Source organism: Ochotona curzoniae, unplaced genomic scaffold (assembly GCF_017591425.1).
Source record: "Ochotona curzoniae isolate NIBS_2020 unplaced genomic scaffold, NIBS_Ocur_1.0 contig_66, whole genome shotgun sequence".
Classification (NCBI taxonomy): Eukaryota; Metazoa; Chordata; class Mammalia; order Lagomorpha; family Ochotonidae; genus Ochotona; species Ochotona curzoniae.
Window position 1 is genome coordinate 4,955,555 of NW_024466512.1, and position 19,648 is coordinate 4,975,202.

General features: G+C 60.0%; 2 protein-coding genes across 4 annotated transcripts in view; one reads left to right on the forward strand and one right to left on the reverse strand.

Annotated features, from left to right (window-relative positions):
- FAM53B (family with sequence similarity 53 member B) overlaps positions 1 to 16,261 on the forward strand; it is a 60,359-nt gene extending 44,098 nt beyond the window's left edge. Inside the window, exon 4 of the mRNA XM_040991958.1 lies at positions 13,628 to 16,261. Coding sequence (XP_040847892.1) covers positions 13,628 to 13,945 — 318 coding nt within the window. The 3' untranslated portion in view covers positions 13,946 to 16,261. The remainder of the gene's footprint in view (positions 1 to 13,627) is intronic.
- A 2,020-nt stretch (positions 16,262 to 18,281) lies between these two features.
- LOC121164076 (phospholysine phosphohistidine inorganic pyrophosphate phosphatase) overlaps positions 18,282 to 19,648 on the reverse strand; it is a 74,435-nt gene continuing 73,068 nt past the window's right edge. For 2 of the 3 annotated variants that reach the window (XM_040991961.1, XM_040991959.1), the window contains one exon: positions 18,282 to 19,371. In XM_040991961.1, coding sequence (XP_040847895.1) covers positions 19,275 to 19,371 — 97 coding nt within the window. In that variant the 3' untranslated portion in view covers positions 18,282 to 19,274. The remainder of the gene's footprint in view (positions 19,372 to 19,648) is intronic. The other variant, XM_040991960.1, reaches the window with a different exon arrangement.

Below are 19,648 nucleotides of genomic sequence, written 5' to 3' on the forward strand. Positions count from 1 at the left end.
TCTGCAGGGCATGCGCTAAGTGCATTTCCTGTTGCCGCACTGCTTACTCACATCCACTTCCTTTCTCATCCCTGTCTCTACCCCATCCCCTGCTGCCTGCCAGCTAGGCCCAGCCACTGACACGCTGCTGTAGGCCTGGCCGTCCTGTGCCCTGGGGGGGACGGTGACTCCCATCCAGGACCATTGGTGGAGACAGAAACCTCCTACTGTGTGTTTCTAGCTAACCCAGCGGTCAAACTTGGCTTGTGTCATGCTGTGGCACTGGCTGTACGTTGGGCAGTTCTGGCAGGATGCTGGGGCGGCCCTAGGGGAGACACCGCCCCTGTGGTGGGACTTGAAGAGTGTGCAGACCTTCCTCAGCCTTGGCTGCTGCCTCACCAGGACGCTGAGTCTCAGCTTCCGGGGCAATGACATGTGATGTGCTGGTGACACAGTTACTGTGAGCACTGGGCTGTGATCGTGTGAGATGAGCATGTGGTGGGTCCTCAGCAGGTTGCCACCTCCTGCTTGTTGGTCCAGCTAGACCCTGTGGCTGTCGTGGGCTGGGGCTCCAGGGCAGGAGAAGCTGAGACCTGGGGTCTTAGGGCAGACCTTGGGGGTGGAGAGGGGGACAGGGAGGCGATTTGCCGTGATTTCTATTTTTTTTTTAAGATTTATTTTTATTATTTTGTCATTGGAAAGGCGGATATACAGAGAGGAGAGACAGAGAGGAAGATCTTCCGTCCGATGATTCACTCCCCAAGTGAGCGCAACAGTCGATGCTATGCCGATCCGAAGCCAGGAGCCTCTTCTGGGTCTCCCACGCGGGTGCAGGGTCCCCAAAGCTTTGGGCCGTCCTCTGCTGCTTTCCCGGGCCACAGGCAGGGAGCTGGAAGGGAAGCGGGGCTGCCGGGATGGAACCGGCGCCCATATGGGATCCCGGGCGTGCAAGGTGAGGACCTTAACCACTTGCGCCACCGCACCAGGCCCCGTGATTTCTATTAATCAGTCAGGTGCAAACCTCCCAGTTCTGAAATGAGAATAACGATGCAGATCAGTCTCTCAGGGCAGTGAAGTGGTACAAGGTAAGCAGACGCAGGCTGGTCTGCTGCTCAGGATTCCATGCCAGGTGCTTGCCCTGTTTAGAGGCTCATGTGTTTGTTGCCTTGTTGCAGTCCCTGAGTCAACCCTGAGGATGCCTGGGCATCCGGACTTAGCCTGTTGGTTCATTTTGGGCACTTGTGCAGATGGGGCTGGGGTCTGGGCCGCGATGAGAAGGGAAGCTGGAGTGTATGAGGAGCTGGCTAGGGGCAGGTTTCCCAGTGGCAGGAGCAGATGAAGGGAGGGGCAAGGGCAGCAGGTGCCTTTTGGACCCAGGGCAGGGACGCCAAGTACATGCTCACACCTGTGTCGGCCATGAACTTCACCCTGTGCTTGCAGCCCAGGGCCTGGAGCAGAAGGGCCAAGGAGCAGGTGAAGGGAGCTTGAGCTGCTGGCAGGAGAGGCCTGTGGAGGCCAGGAAGCCCGGAGCTGCCCACCATCACTGCACTGTTTTCCCAGGCTGTGCCTGAGGCCTGGGCAAGGTACTGAGCCACCTTGTGGCCTGCCATCACACCATCAGTGAGTCTGCCCTGCAGCTGGAGCCCTTCCTGAGACAGAGCAAGGGATGCTGCGGGGAGCTGGGCGCACAGCTCAGCCTGCTGGCATCCATGTCGGGGCGAGGGGACAGTTGCCGTCACCTGGGAGCAGTACTGCTGGGTTGCGTTTCTTGCCCTCCCTGGTGGCTGCAGCCGTGAGACTCTGGCATCTGGCCCACCTCAGCCAAGGGCAGGGGATGGGCAGAGATGCTTCCCACTGTGCTGCTGGCCCTTGGGCCCCAGGTGTGCTTCAGGCCTGCTCTGCTGCCTCTTTGTGACCCCGTTCTCTTTTTCTTTCTTTCTTTCTTTTTTTTTAAGATAATTTTATTTGAAAAGCAAATTTACAGAGAAGAAAAACAGATCTTCCATCCATTCACTGGCTCACTCTCCAAATGACCACAGCTAAGCCTTTCTGAAGCCAAGTGCCAGGAGCTTCTTCCAGGTCTCCCACATGGGTACAGGGACCCAAGGACTTGGGCCATTTTCCACTGCTTTCCTAGGCCATAAGTAGGGAGCTGGATGGGAAATGGGGCAGCTGGGACATGAACCAGCATTCATATGGGATCCTGGCACTTGGAAGTAGAGGATTAGCCAGTTGAGTCACTGAGGCAGGCCCAAGTGGCCCCATTTTCTGATCTGTCTCCAAGGGATGTTGCCAGGAGCCAGAAAGGATGGTGACCCAGTGCAGTGGTTTTCTCGGCCCCGACTGCAAGCTCTCCTGACTGAGGATGCCAAGTCTCTCCTGCGTCCCTGCCAGGAGGGCTCAGGCCAGCCCCTCGCAGGGCCGCTGGCACCTTGGGGCTCCTTCTCTCTCAGGCTCATTGTAGCTCTGTGGGTGTCTGCATGATGATGGACTGCTGCCAGGTTGTTGCCCTGTGGGCACTTGTGCTGCCCCGCCCATCTCAGGCCTCTGTGCGCTCCTCTTTCCCCTTCCCTCCACCTCAGGACACCTCAGGGCTTTTGGGTCTCTGCAGAGGCATGGCCCTGGCCATCTGAGGCACTGCTGCTGTCTGGGGTGGTCCCTCCCCTGCCTCCCTCTGGAGTGTAAACCCTTGGAGCACTGCATTTCTGAGCTGTTCCTGCCACACGGACTGTGCGCTCAGCAGCTCAGATACCCTGTTGCGTGCCAGGCAGGTCAGCCGGAATTAACATGCGTTTCACTGAAAGAACAGCCTTGCCACCCACATCTTCCTCCGCGTCTGGCCAGGAGCTGTCTTGGAATTAGAAAGACAAGGGAGGGCACACTGTGAGGCCCTAGCCCTTCTCTGGTTCTCACTTGCCTTTGAAGATGTGGAGCTGCTTGGTTTGCTGGCAAAGCAGCTGAGGGGTTGTGGCCTTGGGAGCCCCATGGCTGGTAGCGGCAGCCTCAACTGGCCCAGGGGAGGCTGCGTGCTGCCAACCAGCTCTCTCAACTTGCCGTTTCCCAGCGTAGGAGACAGGTGCTGAAGGTCTCTCAGGCCCTAGCTAACAGCTGGAAATTGGCCCAAGTCTGCGTGCTTCTGCTCTGACCATGATTGTGTATCGGGAGTACTGACTGTCCAAGGGGCCAGGTTATTGTCCCCAGGGCCCTAGGAGCAAGCCCCGAGTAGCGATTTACCAAGCCAGCCATTCTCGGAGCAAGGCTGAGTAAGTTGCAGGTTGCCCACTCCACACCTGTTGTGCTGATCCCCCTCTTCTCGGGTAGCTGTGGAGGCCTCTGGCCTATGAAGGGAATGCCAAAATATTCTAGAGACCCGAGGACAGGTGCAGCATAGCCCTTTTCCCTCCAGAGGCCCTGAGGTGATGGTGTGGCAGGGCCCTTCTTCTCATAGATGTGCATGGTGGATGCCCCCACCCTGCCATTAGCCTGCTTTGTAAGTGGCTGTAAAGCTGTGTGGGTTGAATGTAGCTCCTTGCTTTGGGAACCTACTGCCCATGGACAGTGTTGCTGTGAGGGTGACAGTAGGGAGGAGAAAAGCCCCGAGTCTCGGGTGTTTAAATGGCGCTGTCCTCCAGCCTCTGTCCGCCCGCCCGCCCACCTGCCTGCCTGCCTGCCTTACCACCCACCCGCCCACCTGCCCGCCTGCCTGCCTGCCCGCCTTCCCACCCACCCATCCACCCGCCCGTCTTCCCATCGTCCCGCCCTCTTATAGCTCTGTTTGTGTGGCCAGGCCCAGTGGTTAGTGATGGTACCCTTTATAGCTTCAGGCTGATGTAAGTGGTGGGCCTGTGCAGACCCCACAGCAGCACAGAGAAGCCTGGAAAATTCCCCAGCCACCTGCGGGCCCTGAGTAACAGGAACACAGAGAACACAGTGTCGCTGGCCTTCAGTGTTGCCACGGCCCACAGAGAAGGGTTTCTGAAGCCGCTTCTGTACCTTTGGCTGGGGATTGGGCCCCTGGCTGCTTTGGTTCTCTGTTAGGCCGAGTGCCACAGCTGGTGGGCATCTCCAGGTCCCCAGCCCACCTGGCTGCTTGCTTGCTTATGTTTGACATGTCGTCTTGCTCGCTCTCTTCTCTAGGATGATCTCAAGCTGGTGAGAAGAAAGTACAATGAGTGGTTGTCCCTCCAGGAATGTCCCAGTGTGCGCTCTCACTCGGAGAGGACAGTGGCCGAGATGAAAGAGGGCAAGAGCATGAGTGAGAATAGTGGCCCAGCCACCAGGGAACCCATGTGGGACACCTGCTCTGGGACCACAGTGGGGGAACGTGCCCCCTAGTTTTGCCGTGAAGATTGGTTGTAAGTGCTCCAGACCAAGAACGTGGCTTCTTCCTAGTCTTGGTGGAGGTGGCTGCGGGTGCGTGAGAGGGAGTGCTACCGCCCAACCCCCTGGGCTGTCACCTTCCTTGTTTGTTGAGGGACTTGGCCACTGTAGGAGCTGGGCTGGGTTGGCTGCTGGATTGAGCAGCACAGCTGTGTGCCAGCCTGAGGACCTGCCCGTCTGTGCGGCCACCAGGATGGCTCCCGTGCCTGGAAAGGCCCTCTCGTGGAAGGCAGAGCTAGGCTTGAGAAGGTAGTCTCTGTCTCAGGCTGCTCGTCTACCCTGGCCTGGCCACCCTGTCCCCTCCACCACTCCAGGAAGTTGCTGGCCTTTGCCACAGCACCCTGAGAGGCAAGGGTCGTTGCTATGGATTTATCTGTGTGCGTGGCTCCTGGGACTATCATTCTCCACTCTGCTAGAGCCCAGGCCCGTGAAGGTTGCCTGAGCTGCTGGCCAGTCTGCTCGGATAGCACCTGCCCATGGTAGGCTGGACATGCCGCTACCTGGGCCAGTGCGTATAGCTGCCTGTGTGTGTGCTCTGTTCTGTGGACAGTGGCTTTGAGCCTCTCACTCTGCCACAGGGTGACCCCAACATGCTGATTTCTCGTGGCCTCAGCTTCCTCAGCTGTAAAGCAAGGGCCCTGGTCCTTGCCTCCTAGGTCTGCTGGAGAAGGTAGCTGGCCGTGGTGTGCTGAGTTCCCAGGGCTTGGGAGATGGCAGGTACTCTCCCCTCATAACAAGATACGCTGTCAGCAGGAAGGAGCTCCTCTTGGTGTGATGGCAGGAGGGGGCAGCTCCAGTTGCCCTCCTTCTCTGGCTGTGGTGGTTACTCCCTCTGGGACTTTGAAGGCTCCTCTCCAGAGTGCTCCTCTCTGGGCGAACCTGGGTGCTGGCTGATGATGTGTGGTGTCTGGCAGCTGCTTGGTAGCAGTCTGCACATGCAGCAGGAGGGACTTCCCCGGGTTCTGTGCTTTTCCAGAACATCAGATAATGTTGCAAAAGGAGAAGCGGGTTCTTCCTGACTCTTAGGCCAGAGGCTGGAGCCCTGCCCTGCAGCTGGTCTCTTGGTAGGGGCACCTGCTGTCCTCCTTGACCCACTGGAGCTCATCAACTCTGACCATCCTGGGTCCCTGGTGACACCTTGGGATGATCATACGAGGGCAGGGGACAGGCGTGTGCTCCCTGTGCAAGGAGACAGAAGGTGATGAGAACCGGACTTGTGGGTTTCCATGGAAGCTGCCTGTGCCTGGAGGGGCTTGAGCCCTCTTCAGCATCATTTATCACCTGGAGGTTGGCTCCAAGGGCCAGTGACTGCCCAGGGCCTCAGGCCAGTCTCCCATCTGCCTGGTGCTTCTGCCTCTAGCTTTGTGTGGTGTGGGGTCAGCAGGATGTGCCTTTCCACCCTCAGGCCTCTCTGCTGTTCTGCCTGGGCTACTGGAGTCCAGTCCTCCCACATGTTAAAGGGGCCACCCCTCTACCTGCCTCTGCCAGTGCCCAATCTCCCAGGACAGTGGTGCCCTCTAGGATAGCCCAGGGGAGTGCTGAGGGCCTGTGGGTGCTGTATTTTAACCCTGTGGCCTGTGCACTGGCCAGGGGTTCTGCGATAGTAGGAATTGCGTGGGATTTGTGCTGTTTGAGTTTGGAGCTCCTGGGAGCAGTGAGGGAGTGAGGTGAAGGGCACAGGCTTGAGACAGCTCCAGCTTGACCTTGGGCTTACTACCCCTCCCCTGGGGCAGTCTGCCAGGCACCCTGGTCTCATGAATGTAGGGGGAAGGCTGGAGGGACCTGTCTCAGGCTACCAGGCCTCCTGGCTTCTCTCACTGTGCAGTGTATGTATTGCCTGTTTGGCCTGTCAACAGGGCAGTGAACAAAGGGGAAAAAAATAAGCCTGTGGGGAAATTCACCGCAGGGTGAGATGTGTCCCTGAGGAAGTTGGGAAAAGGCCCTGCCCAGGCGAGCCCCACAGAGCCTGCAGGCGGAGCCCATGGAGACCTTGAGCTGGGAGCTTCCACATGCTCTGCAGCCTTTCAGGTGGGCATCTCACCTCCTGCCAAGTGACCGGCAGAGCCCAGCCCCCACATGCTGTTGGTAGCAGAGAGTGTGCATGTCTGGTACCCTCATGGGGACATCCCGACATCCCTGTGCCCTTCAAGGAACAGCTGCTGGGTGCCTGCCCCCTCCCTTGTGCAGCACAGAGTACCTTCCTGTCCCTGCCCTCTTGGGCCCAGGGGCAACCCGAGGGGCTGTCAGGTGGCGAGATCACCAGCAGGGTTGTGGTGGCCTCCAGGGGAGCATGGCCTCTGGGCACTGGTGTTCTGTCCTCGCCCCACCCCCAGCTCTACAATAGGGCTGGTTGTATCTGGAGAAGCAGGATGCACTGAGGAATGCCCTTCCACACCCACCTCAGCGAGCGTGTGCATAGCCACCAGCCTTGCCTGGGCATGCTGAAATGTGCCGGCCATGCCTGGCTGGGCTGCTGCTGGGTCCTCGCCCCCGCAGCACTGCTGTGGCTAGCCGAGGCCTGGGACTTCTGCTCTCACCACCTGTGCGTGGGGACAGGGTGGGGTGAGTGGGGCTTCCGCCTGGGGCTGTTCACAGGCATGGCAGCCCCTCCCTGTGCTTGGTGCGTGGGCACCATCAGACCTCTGAGTCAGGCAGAATTTGTGATCTCATTTCAACCCCATTCTAGCCCTTGGCGGCTGTTCCATACACCCATTTTACAGAAGGGGAAAGTGAGACTGGGACTGCATGGTGACCCAGAGAAATGGAAGTCCTTTTGTTAGGGCTGTTGTCCCTCTTGATTTGTGTGGCCACCTGACCTTACCCATGCTTGTGGGCATCAATGGGGCAGCTGGCAGAGACTTGTAATTAGCCTGGGGCCTAGCATCCTGCCCAAGGCCGTGGGGTTCTTTGCTGAGGCTTTTGTGGGACAGAGGTAGGCTGTGAAATGTGACTTTTTCCACAGGTGGGGAGGGGCTCTCTAAGGGGCTCAGGGTGGGGGTGTCCTGGCAGAGTTCAGTGTGACCTGGGGCACAGGTCAGATGCTAGTGGGATTCTGGGCTGGCTAGGTCTCTGGCTGCTGTGGGAGGCCTAGAGGCATGTTGAGACTTGCCAAGCTGAGAGTCGCAGGAGACCGCCAGCCAGCGATGGCACCAGGCCCAGAGGTGGGGCAGTGGTCAGCGCACAGGTGTAATTCAGCTCAGCAGCTCTGAGTCACGTCAGGGTCTTTCAGCGCAGGAAGGTGCCACATGGGGTGCACGCCAAGGAGCCTGTGGTGTGTGCCCAGGGCAGGCAGGACATGCGCAGGACACCCAGCACGTGAAGCCACGTCCCATTGGGCCTTCCCAGACACTCCAGGGCCAGGAGGTGCTTGCTTGCTCCCACTCTGCAGACTGCGTGGGTGACCCCTGAGGCTGTACTGCTCGGGTCGGGTGGTTGGAGAAGAGTTTGTAGGCCTGTGTCTGATGTGGCCCTCCCCCTGGGCAGCCTGCACAGGGCTGAGCACGAGTCCATGTGCTTCTGGAGTTTTCCATGCTAAGGTCTGTTGGGTTGTGTCTGCCCGCTGTGGCTTTATGACTTGGGTTTCATGGTTAGGAGCCGAGGCATTCCCTCCCCCCAGTCAGGCAGGCCTGCTCCCTGCGCAGGAGTTGAGCAGGTGTGGCGATGTGGCAGGTCTGTTGGGGTTCCACAGCACCTGGCCTCTGTGTGTGTTGGAGTGGGTATCAGGGTCACTGTCGCACACTAGGAAGCCACGGCGTCTGGGGTGGGGCTGGGCAGTTGCTCCAGGTGGCTGCTGCTGGACCTCTGGATGCGGCATGTCCCGGTGGGCTGCTGGGTGGGCAGTGGCCATTCCTGGGGAATCTCCCCTTCCTGTGTCCTGTGACCCACTGCTGCCCCCTGCCTGCAGGTGTTGCCCCAGTGGGAACCCTGGCCCTTCGGGACACTTTTGCTTTCATGGGCCAGTGTGAGGTGCAGGAACCTGGGGCTGGTGGGGTTGGCGTGGCTACACAGAGCACTGTGGAAAAGGGAGAGACAGACACAGCACAGAGCTTCAGCAGGAGAGAGAGTGAAGGCTTCCTTGTGACAATCCCAGTGAGTAAATAAAAAGTGTATCCTCCCTCTTAAAGTGACCCCCAACACACACACACACATGCAGTCATGCAGCCGGCCAGCATGCATTCCAGGCTGGGACGGTACACGCTGCAAAGAGCACAGAATGCTGAGCAGCTCCGCCACCTCCCCCACGCCGGCAGTGAGCTGCTCCTTTCTTGGGCTCCTTGTGGAGCTCGTTTATAACCCCAGGCAAGCCACAAGTTTCTATTCTTGTTTTGTCCTGTGTCCCTGCTGGCAGCTGGCTCTTGGGCTCCTGTTAGCAGTGAGCCGCCACCCTGTTTCTTCTAGTCCTCCTGGCCAGGAGTGGCAAGTGTGTATTCAGGCCCTGCTGGCCATGTGGCTGTGCTAGATGCAGCCCCAGATAGCTCTGTCTCAGGGGTCTCTTCCCCACCCCCACCTCAGGCCTGCCAGGAGAACAGATGGTTTTTCTAATCTGTGGGGCAGCTCTTGATATAGTTCAAGTTATTCATATGTCCTTGTGTTCTGTTCATTTCTGCTTTTAAAAGTATGGCGTCATTGGCAGAGTGGCAAGTTCCTGTTTGCCTGTGCTTTGAGTCCTGGTTGGCTGTTTGTGTTCTGACTTTGACATTGAGCGTTACTGAATTAGAGCGTGTACAGCACACACTTGACTCCTGTAAGTTGAGTGTGTAGCTCCGTGGCCTGGAGACCCTGGAGCCGTTCAGCAGCCGGCAGTCTGCTGTGCCACATTTGGACCACCCCAGGAGGTGTGACTGCCCCCCGGAAGCTACCTGCTGCGTGCTGTGTCCCTCAGCGTCCTCAGCAGCATGTCCCGCTGCAGGTGGAGTCAGACGAGGGTCTGGCCCTGTACTGCACACGGGTCCTTCGAGGTCCACACATGCCGAGGCCCAGGCTGGCGCTGCGCTCTGGTTCTTAGTCCTGCTCTGCCATGGGGGTGAACCACCTGTGATCATCTGCTTCTGTGGATGGGACTCCAATGTTTGCAGCTCTGGGTGCTCCCAGCAGTGTGCCTGCGAGTCCTCATTGCCCCTGGGGGTCACCTACGTGAGGTCATGGGCTGTGACAGGAATGCTGGCACAGTATTCTGAGAAGCCACAGGGGCCATGTGCCATGGTGACAACACCATTTTGCCCGCCTCTCCCTGCTTTGGCCATGTATTCTTTTATCATATCAAATTAGTTGTTTCTCGTATTTTTATTTAGGAGCATTGTCCTGTCCCTTGATTCCTTCTGGGCTGACACTGTGGGCTTTATTCTGTGTGTAGTCGCCCTGTGAAGGGCCACAGCAAGCCCTGTTTTCAGCGTAGCTGTCTGCTCAGAGCTCTGTCTTGGCTTCTCTGATTTCACCTTTGGTAGCTGCTGCTGCCTCGGGGTCCCAGGCCCCCCATCGTCACAGAGGTACAGCCCCTCCAGAGCTCTCCAGCCATCTCCCTTGTTCATTTTTGCTTTCATGAACGTGTGGAGGGGGCGTGCTGCTGGCCCTTCAGAAGGGGGAGGCGTTTGTCGCTGGGGAAGGATCTGAGGTTTGCCCCATGACTCGGTGCTCAGCAGTTAGCTTGGTTCCACTCTGCCCTCCTGTCAGGACATGGCTACCTGCTGTGATGTTGGCTCCTCTTGTTGCTGGCCTGCCTTCCTGCTCTGAATGCAGATGGGTGGCAGGGTGGCTGGTGGAGGTCGCTTACACACAGCCAAGCTGCCAGAGGTCCTTTGTGGGCGTTGTGGCTTCAGCCACAGGTACTGCCTTGGGCCCCAGTGCATTGGCCAGGAGCTCAGCAAACCAGCACCCTCTGCAGCTGGTTTCAAGTCCCTTAACCCTGCAGACAAACCTGTGGCTTTGTGCAAAGGAGAGGTCCAGAAGGTCAACGGGCCTCGAGCTGCCAACAGGCACAGGCAGCGGGATTCTAGCCAGGCATGTCCAGGCCCTCAGTTACATTTCTCTCCAGCCTTGCTGGAAGCTAAGAGGCCTCAGTGCGTACCATTGGCCGTGGCCCTGTGGATGATGTGGTGAGACCAGCCTGTCACAGTTGTGGGTCTTATGGACACTGCTGTTGCAAGGGAGAGCCCAGCTGCTTCCTCCTGGGGCCACAGCTAGCTCCAAGCCACCATCTACCTGCCCCAGACCCACATGTTTGCTCCTGCTTGCTGCCACCCAGAGCCTGTGGGCTGCAGTAGCGTGGCCTTGGACCCCTGCCAAGCCCTGTGTGCCTTAGAAAGGTCCCTTGACTTGTTAGACAAAGAATTCTCTTTGCGCTGAGCTGCAAATAAGGCAGCTTCCCAAGTCCCGTCCTGAGTGTGTGCTGGCCGGAATACATACCACAGAAGCAAAATGTTTGTTTTCCAATTGTGTGAGCACCAGGAGGCCCCCTGGCGTCGGCCCTACTCCCTGTGTCCAGGCCAGCCATCTGCCAGGCTGGGCTGCTGCAGAACTGTGCAAGGGATGTATGGCATGTAAGCAAGCATGGCAGGGAGGTGGGTGTGTGCCCAGTTTGCCCATCACGTGCAGGTCCTTGGGAAACATTTGTTGGTCCCTACATAGTGGAGCGGAAGCAGGGCAGGCTTCCCCCCTCAAGATCCTTAGGGCCACCCCCCTCCCATGTGCTTCCAGGACCTGTAGTCACCAAGAACAGCGAGGGTCCAGGGATGAACCAGGGTGCTCACGGGGCTCAGGTGATGAGGCTGCCTGGCTTCTCACCTGTGCCTGAGGCTGGCACTTCCCTTTGTGCAGAGGGTGGGGAGGTGGCCAGGTTGGGGAGCCAAAACCCAGCACTTCCCAGAACTGGGAGGAACCCATCATGGCCTGCGCAGCACCGGAAGAGGCCCTGCCTGGGTTGTGACAGGGTGCAGCCCGGGTGCCTGAGAAGCCTGCTGGGGCCTGAGGAGTGAGTGCCCAGGGAAGGCTGACCTGGAGCTGGCCAGCACCTGCCTGGCTGTTTCCCCGCCCTGACCCCGGCAGCCCTGGGGAGGAGTCCCTACCCTGTGGCCCAGCCCCCACAGTCCCTGGGGCTGGAGCCGTGGCTTCCGGTGTGTGCGGCTTTCATGCAACCTTCAGATTTACCAAAGATGGATTACAGATAGGCCAAAAATATGCCTGTGCCTTTAAAAAAAAATTCTAAAAAAAACCCACAGGAAACCATATGCCCTGCTGCCTGGGTAGTTTGTGTGCCACTGTCCAGCAGTCGTGAGACGTGGAGTTTCCAGGCCATTAGCCATACGTTCTCCTTGCATGGTATTCTCCTGATAGAGAATTCTGGTCTCCTGTTAGCATCTCTCTCAGAGGAGGAAATCCCCCCACTGTGCCAGGGCCTGCGCCTGCCGTGTCCAGCAGGGTGGCTGCAAGGCCTGTCTCCCCGGCCTGTGGTTTGGGCCTGTTGGGGCTTCGCTTTTCAAGAGGCTTGCTAACACCCTCTCCCAACAAGGGTTGTGGGATTGGACCATATTGGGGAGCAGTGGCCGAGGGGACAGCCCTCTGGTCTGGGAGGGATGCAGGCCTTGGGGACACACTGGTGGCAGGCAAGTGCTGGGGGCAGGAGCGCTGGGTTTCCAGCATGCCACTACCCAGCACAGGCACCCTGGCAGGGCCTGGCAGCTGGCTGCTGGCTGGGCTGCTCTTCAGGAAGGGCTGGTGGTGCTGCTGAGCCCCAGGGCCTTGGATGAGGCCCCGCGAGGGCTCCTGTGAGAAGGTGCGGGGAGGAGCCCCACACGGAGGTGGTGCAGGGGACTGGGTGTGGTGGTAGAGGTCAGCCTCAGCCTGGAAGCTGCTGCTGCCACAGCAGGGCAGCAGAGCGGGTCCTCCAGGGAAGAAGGATCCACCCAGGCTTGATAGTAGCCCTGGGGGTTGGTGGTCCCTGCAGCGGCTGGCGAAGCAGCCCAGTGAGCTGGGGTTGGCCTTTGGCAGGTCCCTGTCTCCAAACTTACCTCCCCTCTCATGGGTAGGGGAGGCTGCTGCTCTGCCACCTTCAGACCCACCCCACAGATGGTTGGCCTTGGCCTGGCCCTGCTTCTCCACGTGTGAACATGTGCTGGAGTGGGTTACCCACAAAGCCTGTGGCGCTCTGGTATAGACAGCTGTTGGATGGCCAGCATGTGGGTGATGTTGCGTGGGCTTGGGCCCTGGATTTCAGCTCACAGATGGGAAGCAAGGCCTGGGCCTCCCTGGGCTCTGTCTTCCCGAGTAGGGTCAGTGGGAACAGGTGACCGCAGAGAATGGCGCTGCTGCTACCATGGCAGTGGGTTGGATGGGAGAATGCATCCTGGAGCAGGCTGCCACTGCTTTTCTGAGGCTGGGGGTGGTCTTGTTGGATTACCCTTGACATGTAGCCCAAGACCCCCAGGACAGTTCCCACTGAGCTCCTTTGGGAGGAGGGGACACTTGGGCCTGAAGCCACAACTTGACCTTGAAAGGACGCATTCCTGTGGCTCTGGAGCTTGACTGTGCTGTGGTATTACCAGCACGAGCCCTGGGCGGAGCTCACACTGCCCACTATGCTGTCACGTTCCTGCCGGCAGGTGGGGTATGAGCCCAGGCTCCTGGTTGTCGGCATGGCTGCACCAGGGAACAGCTCTGAGAGGGATTCTGTTGAGGGACATAGCAGCTTGTGGTTTGCCTGTGACAAGATTTGCCAACCTCATGACTTATTCTGCACGGAAGGGCCCAGTCACTGCAGAACGGAGGAGATGTGGCCCCAGGGTGCTTGTCAACCCCCTGCCTGGCCTCCCAGTCTGCAGTGGAGATGCCAGGTGTAGGGCAGACTGGCACAGCCCAAGGCTGAGGCTGCCTGTGCAGCTGGGTGGGGCCTTCAGTACCTGCTTCCATTCTGGTCTGTTCCCACTGCTCCAGCCAAGTCTCTCCCAGTTCTTCAGCAAGGTTCCAGCAGGGCTGAGGTCTGTCCTCCCCTCGGCCCTTTCATGATCTGATCCCCAAAGACCCCCCACTCCTTGTCCTGTGCCAGCCCGTGAGGCCTGGGGGTCACACCCTTGGCATGTGCACCAGGAGTGGCATCTGGGTGCTTACAATACAGCAGTCACCCACTGCCTACACCTGCTGCTGACTGGGTGAAGGGAGACTCGGGGACGGGGGCGAGCATGGCACCCATTCCTTCTGAGTTCCCCAGGCCGTGGGGAGGTGAGACCGGGAGCTCTGAGGGCTTGCCTTGTAACCTTTTTCTTCCTCTCCCCCACAGAACGGACACACCTTCAGCAGCCTCAGCTGTCTGAGTGGGGCCATGGACGACAGTGGCCCCCGAGCCTGGGCCGCCCTCCTGGCAGCCTCTGGCCCAGGAGGCAGGACCCCTGCTGGCACACCCGTGCCCTCCTCCTCGGATGACCCCCTTGCCTGCCAGGAGGAGCTGCTCTGTGAGGAGTCGGACGGCTGCACCTTGGACGAGGAAGGCAGCAGGAGGCTGGAGCCAGCCCCGGGCTGGCGGGACCGTGGGGCTGCCGGGAAGGGCCTCTGCTCGCTGGATGGCGAGCTGGACATTGAGCAGATAGAGAACAACTGAGGGGCCTGGGCCCCGGGCGCGCCAGGCGCAGCACGGCCTGCAGGTTCCCAGTCCCCAGCAGCTGGCCTGGCTGTGCCACCGGCAGAACGCCTGCTCTCAGCAGCTTGTCGAGTGTGTCGGCGTCCGGGTCCCTGAACTACTGTAGCCCTTCGAGCAGCTTTGTGAGTGGGGTCTCTGCCCCTCATCCTCATGGCTGTGGGGCAGAGCTGGGCACCGCCCGCCTCCTGCTAGGAGTACTGTAGGCAGGCCCTGCTCGGCCACGCTCAGGTCCGCTGCGGGGACACCGCCTTCAGCCCCCTTCCCTCAGTCTGTGCCGTGCCTTCTCTCCCAGGTCTCCCTGCTTCAGGCTTGGGAAGGTGGAGATGCTCCTTCTGTATCAACAGCAGAACCATTTGGCCTTAATTCCACTTGTGGGAGGCTGAGGCTCTCAGAGGGTAGGCCCAAGGCCCGCCTTGGGGGGTGGGGGACGGGGCTACCCTGGGGGCGTTAGAGCCCCGAGAGGCAGGCCGGAACCACAGAAGGGCGAGCAGCTCTGTGGAACTCCTGGGCCTGCTGCACACATACAACCTGCTCAGGCCCTGGCCACAGCCTCAGCCCAAACCCATCCCCCCTCAGCCTGCCCTGGGGACACTTCACAGGGATTCTGCTTTCTGGGTCTCAGTGAATTTGCGGTGTTCTGCACTCACCGACATGGTCGAGGCTTGGGTCAGCACTCGGCTGCCTCCAGTGGGTAGGCCACACTGCAAGTGTGGGTAGCTTCTTTAAAGCCAGCCACCGGCGATGGCCCAGTGGATGTGCTGGGGCTGGCCGTGTCCAAGTGGGGACCTCCACTGGGGCCACAGAGGCCATAACTAATGCAAGCAGGAGCCCTGGGTGGAGAGCCTGGCACCTGGAGTGGCCGCACCGGGACATAGTGTCCACGCCAGCCAGGGAGGGGTGGGCACGGCCAGACCCTGCAGCCTCACCTGCTCTGACTGCCTTTCCAGTGGTAGACGCTGGCCACAGGGCAGTGAGGCAGCTCTGCCAGCCCCAGGGACACCGCAGGCAGAAGCCATCCCGGCCCCAGGTCATCCCATGTGTATCCAGGCCAGGTTCTCCCCAGGGGCAGCAGCCTCTGCTGGGGAGACGGCCTTCAGCTGACTCCAGGCAGGGAGCAGGAGCCTTCTCAAAAGCATCCCCATCTTCTGCTGAGCAGCCCCAAACAGCAGCCCATGATCTCGGAGCGGGAGGTCCCCAGGCTTTCCTGTCCCCATGGGACCGGGTGGGGCTGCCTCCCCTCCTGCAGTGGTTCCCGCTGCTGCTCGTGGCAGGAGCCTGGCTTTTTCCTCAGCCCTGTCCATGCATGCTGCCTCTGGGGAGCCGAACACCCAGCGGGGTGGCTGTACCCGGCCGTCCACCTGCCAGGGGCCCCAAGGCCAGGCAGGTTGGGGCTGAGGGGCTTCTGTCCCACAGTGGGCCCGGCAGGCTCGGGGTCGTGCCTCGCCATGACAGGCTCACAGCCTCTTGCCTTACTTGTGGCTGGCAGGGCCGGAGCCTGCCTGCACACGTATACACATTCTCACCCTCAGAAAGCCTTACTTTTCAACACAACTTCTGTAGCAGGAAAGTTTTGTGAATTTGTATGCTGAAAGAAAGTTGAAGGAAAAGTTTGAGTTCAAGAGGAAACATGCCAGTTTCCAGTTGGGTTTCCCCAGTGCAGGGGTGTGATCTGTGGCTCTTGCTGCCGCCGCCCGTCCCAAGTCCATGGACCCTGCACACTTCCACCTAGGTGCCAAAGGTCACAGGGGGCCGTGTGGCCCCTTCCGGGCTTGCCCACCACTGCCCCCAGGACCTGGGCCCTGACTGGGCTGGCCAGCGCCGCACCTCACCACCCCATGCTGCTGACAAATCCCTCTGGGCGGTGCCAGTAAAGGAAACAGGTCTCTTGAGAGAGAAGGGAGGTTTTGTTTAAAGCAGGTGGATGTGGAGATCTTGTAGCCTAGGTAGGGTAGTCCGACCCCTCTAGCATAGTCTCTGGCAAGTGAAGTGTTTTCAGTGCGTGGGGAGACGCCTGGGGCTCGGCTGGCGGAGGGCATGCAGGCAGTCACCTGGGCTCAAGCGAGCTTCTCTGAGCCAAGCTCGGGTGCTGCCACAGCCTGAGGAGGCACAGTGAGTGGGCAGCAGTGCTGGGCCAGCCCCTGCAGGGCGCATCCTGCCCACACCCCGCTGCAGCCTGTGCCCTGCACGCCTGCCACGACTGTCTTGCACTAGAGTCGCTCTAGTCTCTCAGGAATTTGCTTGTTACTTTTACTGTGTAAATAAACCTTCCTGGTTCAGCACCCAGCTGCCTGGAGCCGGTTGTGTTTGTTGGGTGCGGGGAACTGGCAGGTCTACCACCTTCCACCTGAGCGGGGCACGGACCAGGTCCTTCTGTCCCACCAACTGGAGTACTGCAGGGGGCACAGCTGCCCCAGCCTGCTGTGGGTGGGGTCCCTCCAGCCAGGAGCTGGGGACCCTGTGTTGGCAGAGGGTGACACCCTGTCTCTTATCCCCGAGTGTGGAGCAGGGACAGTCCAGCCACGCCCAGCAGGATGGCCTGCTAACCACCCCCAGGGTAGCTAGGGAGGCCTCGGCTGGGAGGAGGCTGGTGTCCAGCTGCTGTCCACACTGAGCTCCAGGGTGGCCGTGGGCCTTGGGTGAGCATGCACAGGTTTAATTCCCACACCTGCTGCCTACCTGGTATAGCCGTGGGGTCCTGGCGCTTCTCGGACTGAGGCTCAGAGCAGTCACCATGCCAAGCTGCATGCAGAGCAAGTCTTTTTAAACCAAACGGAATCTGGCTGCTGGGGTGGGGAGGTGGTCCTGGATCCCAGGCTGGGCATGGCCCCCTTTGTCAGTTCCCTGTGGCTCACCCAGGAGATGCTGCAGCAGGCAAGGCACTTGCCTCTGCCCGATTCCTGCACGATTCCTGCCTGTTCCAAAGGAATCCTGGTGCAGCTTCCCATCTGCCCTGGAGCCTCACAGAGGGACAGCAGGTTGCAGTGCCTTGCTTGGGCTGTGTGGTTTGGTCCTTGGGTGCCTGCTTCCCGCTAAGAGACAGGCATGTGGGGTGGGGTGGGGTGGGGTGGATGTCCACCCAGCAGCTAGGACGCCCACACCCCTTTGGGCCTGGGTCCAAGTCTCAGCTCCACTCTCCATTCTGGCTTCCTGCTAGTGCATACCTTGCCCAGCAGCAGGTAGGTGATGGCCTAAGTACCTTGGCCCCGTCACCTACCTGGGAGAGATGGGCATCTGGACGGTGAGCCAGCAGATGGGCAATCTTCCGTCCCTCGCTCTCTGCCTTTCAAATAAGAAGAGGACCATGCAGGAGTCGCACCTGTCAGCCACCAACTTCTCCAAGGAGGTCCAACAAGCAGGTCCAGGCGTGAGCTCGACCCGCCTGTGTCCAGCCTGCACTGAAGGCAGGTGAGCAGCAGTCCGTGCCAGCAGACATCACACCAGGTGTGGAGGTCTCTGGCCACACCTTGTCCCCAGCCTCGTGTCACAGAGCACCACCCCCTCCTGAGGCTCTAGAGTCCCCAGGGAGCCCCAGGGATGGGGAGCCATGTGGGCCCCAAGGCAGTTTGTAGGAGGCTGGCGCCAGCTGGGCCAAATCACAGTGGCTTTGAGTTGGGTTTTCCCCAGGTGGCACCCTGAGACCACTCCTGCCAGCTGCTCTGCTGGGCACCGAGGCCCAACCCAGGCTGGCACTTGTCCTGGTCTCTGTGGGAGAAGTGTCCAAGGGGTGTCTCAGAGCCTTCAGCCCACAACTCCAACCCTGTGGCCAATGGCTTCCACAGTCTCTGACCCAAGAAGTCTTCACCAAGTCTTCCTGGGAGACAAGGAGAGACCCAAGCAGCCACAGCTAGGCCCTTGCTGGGAGTGACCCCACCAGGTGGCTGACAGGACTGCTGTGGGCAGCTCCATGGCTTTAGGGGAGCAGCAACCCCCCCCCCCCCGCAGGGCTCAGTGAAGCAAAGCCTCCCACTTCAGGCTGAACCCCATGGCTCCCCACGGGCTAGGCTGGGCCTCAGGGCCTGGCCTCTGTGCTAGCAGAACTCTAGGGGTGTGGGGGCAGGGCCCACTCACAGGTTTCTGCTTATCCCCTTACCATGACCCTGGGTAAATTACTTTCTCTCACTGCGCCCGAGTCTTTATCTATAAAATAAGAATAACAGTGAGCCTGCTGGGGGCAGCTTGTTATCCCTGCCCTCTGCAGAGGGCACAGTGCTGGCATTGGTAGAGGAAGACCAGAGGACCTGTGACTCCCCTCCTGGTCCTGCTGTCTGCCCAGCCCCCCGGCAAGTGTACCATGCATCTGGGCATCTTCTGGCTAACCAGTGGCACCAGAGACTCTGACCGGGCCAGTGGTCACTCCTCCTAAACAGACTCGGCCCCTTTGCTGCTTATGTTAGAGTCTGCAAGTGCCTGGCTCTGCTGGCTGGCAGCCATGGCATGTGGCTGGATGTTGGGATTCTGGGCCAGGGGTTCCTCCTCGCCTGCTCCCATGGGTGACAACCCCACTGGGCAGGACCGAGGGTTGCTTCCACAGTGGGTGCAGAAGCAACACAGCCATCACGTTTGCCCTTCAGCTGACTGACCCTGAGGCTTGGTGACAAAGTCACCCCAGCTTGGTCCACAAAGTCCTGCTCACTGCTTCCTGGCCTTGGGGCGCTCAGCCAGCATGGCTGCCCAGGTCACCTTGTCTGGAAGGAGTGGGTTCACAGGTGTCCAGGGACTCTGGCACCCTGCAGGACCTGCTCAGGTCCCAGTGTCCCTCCCCAGCAGGCAGAGCCTGGTGCCAAGGGTGCTGCTGCAGGCCAAGTTTATTGGGGTGTCACTTCCTCCCGTAGGTGCAGGGCGTGACACACTCTGGCCTGGCCAGGTTGCATGGTTAGCGCCCCTCCCAGCAGGAAGCACAGCCCCAGCATCCTTCCACAGAGGCCAGCCATTGTTGGGAAGGCAGAGAGCTCACTGGCCATGCTGAGCGGGGGTGTGGGGGCCCCCTAGTCCTCCCGGCCCCCCGCACACGTGCAGATCTGATGCAGACAGTGGGCGGAGCCTGCTGCGGGCATGACGCTAGGTTCAGTGTTCTGGGACTTGGCGCTCCCCGAGGCACCTTCCTGCCTGAGCCCGCGGGTGTCCCTGCCCATCAGCCCAGGCAGGGAAGCTGGAGCGTGAAAGGGACACCCATCTGTCCAGGAGGCTAGGTGGTGTGGGAGGAAGGGTGGCCCTCACCTATCTGCACAGGGCAGAAGGTGGGGGGTGTGGTCAGGGTGGGAGGAGATAGAGGCCACCCCGCCCCCATGCGTCACTTGTGTGCGTGCTGCAGCAGCAGGTCCACAGCTTCGGCCAGGTTGTCCACATACCCATCGGCCTGCACTTCTGGATGGCGCTCATCGCTGGGCCTGCACAACAGAGTGATGGTTAGTCAGGGCACTCGCTTCCTGCAAAGCCACACCCTGGGGGCTGCCAGGAGCTGCCCTGGCCCTTGGGCTCATGGGGAGGGTCAGGGCAGGACAGGTTCGGGCTGGGGGGACACCAGTACATGCCAAGACCCCAGACAGGAGGAGCTCATTCCTGCCTGTGGATCCTGGTGACCGAGATGCATGCTAAGGGACTCGGCCGGTACTGCCTGCAAGGTCACAAGCAAGCCTGAGGCCACGAGCCAGCCCAGGTGGGGAC